The 1,160-nt window shown below is 59.5% G+C and overlaps 1 protein-coding gene across 1 annotated transcript in view; it reads left to right on the plus strand.

The window, feature by feature from the left end:
* Nucleotides 1-35: 35 nt before the first annotated feature.
* The window catches only part of LOC104408990 (glutamate receptor ionotropic, kainate 5-like), a gene marked incomplete at both ends in the record, with an annotated part of 5,225 nt that continues 4,100 nt past the window's right edge, over nucleotides 36-1,160 (plus strand). Inside the window, 3 exons of the mRNA XM_010018750.1 lie at nucleotides 36-140; nucleotides 222-329; nucleotides 999-1,156. Coding sequence (XP_010017052.1) covers nucleotides 36-140; nucleotides 222-329; nucleotides 999-1,156 — 371 coding nt within the window. The remainder of the gene's footprint in view (nucleotides 141-221; nucleotides 330-998; nucleotides 1,157-1,160) is intronic.

The raw sequence follows: 1,160 nt of genomic DNA on the forward strand, positions 1-1,160 counted from the left end.
GGGGGTGTCCCATGACCGATGTCCCCCCCCCTCAGGTGGAGTATGATGGGCTGACGGGTCGAGTGGAGTTCAACAGCAAAGGGCAGAGGACAAACTACACCCTCCACGTGCTGGAGAAGGGCCGCGATGGCCACCGCGAGGTGAGACCTGCCCCACATCTGCCCCACATCTGCCCCACATCCGCCCCACATCTGCCCCATGGCCTCCTGGTCCCCCCCCAGGTGGGTGTGTGGTACTCCAACAGGACCTTGGCCATGAACGCCACCACCTTGGCCATCAACGCCTCCGACAGCTTGGCCAACAAGACCCTCATCATCACCACCATCCTGGTGAGTGGGGCTGGGACAACCCCACTGGGAGCCATCAGCACCTATGGGGGTTCTTCTGCTCCTGCTGGAGCTCTGGGGACAGTCACCGGGGTCTTTGGTGGGGTTCTCCATGGGGTTCCTCTTGGGTTCTCCATTGGGATCTCATTGGGGATCTCCACTGGTGTCCTTTTGGGTTCTTCTCCATTGGGTTCTCCATTGGGATCTGATGGGGTATCTCCATTGGGTTCCTCTTTGGGTTCTCCATTGGCTTCTCCATTGGGTTCATTCGTGGGTTCTCCATTGGGTCCCCCCTTGCGTTCTCCGTTGGGATCTAACGGGGTATCTCCATTGGGTTCTCTATTGGGTTCTGCATTGGGTTCCATCTTGGGTTCTCCACTGGGTCCTCCCTTGGGTTCTCCACTGGGATCTCATGGGCTATCTCCATTGGGTTCCTCTTGGCTTCTCCATTGGGATCTCCTGGGGTATCTCCATTGGGTTCCTCTTGGGTTCTCCATTGGGATCTCATGGGCTATCTCCATCAGGTTCCTCTTGGGTTCTCCATTGGCTTCCACTTTGGCCTCTCCATTGAGTTCTCCATTGGGTCCCTCTTGGCTTCCCCATGGCTCCAACCTCTCCACCCCTCCCTGTCCTGTCCTGTCCTGTCCTGTCCTGTCCCATCCCACCCCATAGGAGAACCCCTACGTGATGCGGGTGGGGGGCGCAGGCGGCCCCGAGCGCTACGAGGGCTTCTGCGTGGACATGCTGCAGGAGCTGGCCGGGCTCCTCAAGTTCCGCTTCCACATCAAGCTGGTGGAGGATGGGCTCTATGGAGCCCCCGAGCCCCACGGCTCC

Source organism: Nestor notabilis, unplaced genomic scaffold (genome assembly GCF_000696875.1).
Source record: "Nestor notabilis isolate BGI_N333 unplaced genomic scaffold, ASM69687v1 scaffold4760, whole genome shotgun sequence".
Taxonomy (NCBI): Eukaryota; Metazoa; Chordata; class Aves; order Psittaciformes; family Psittacidae; genus Nestor; species Nestor notabilis.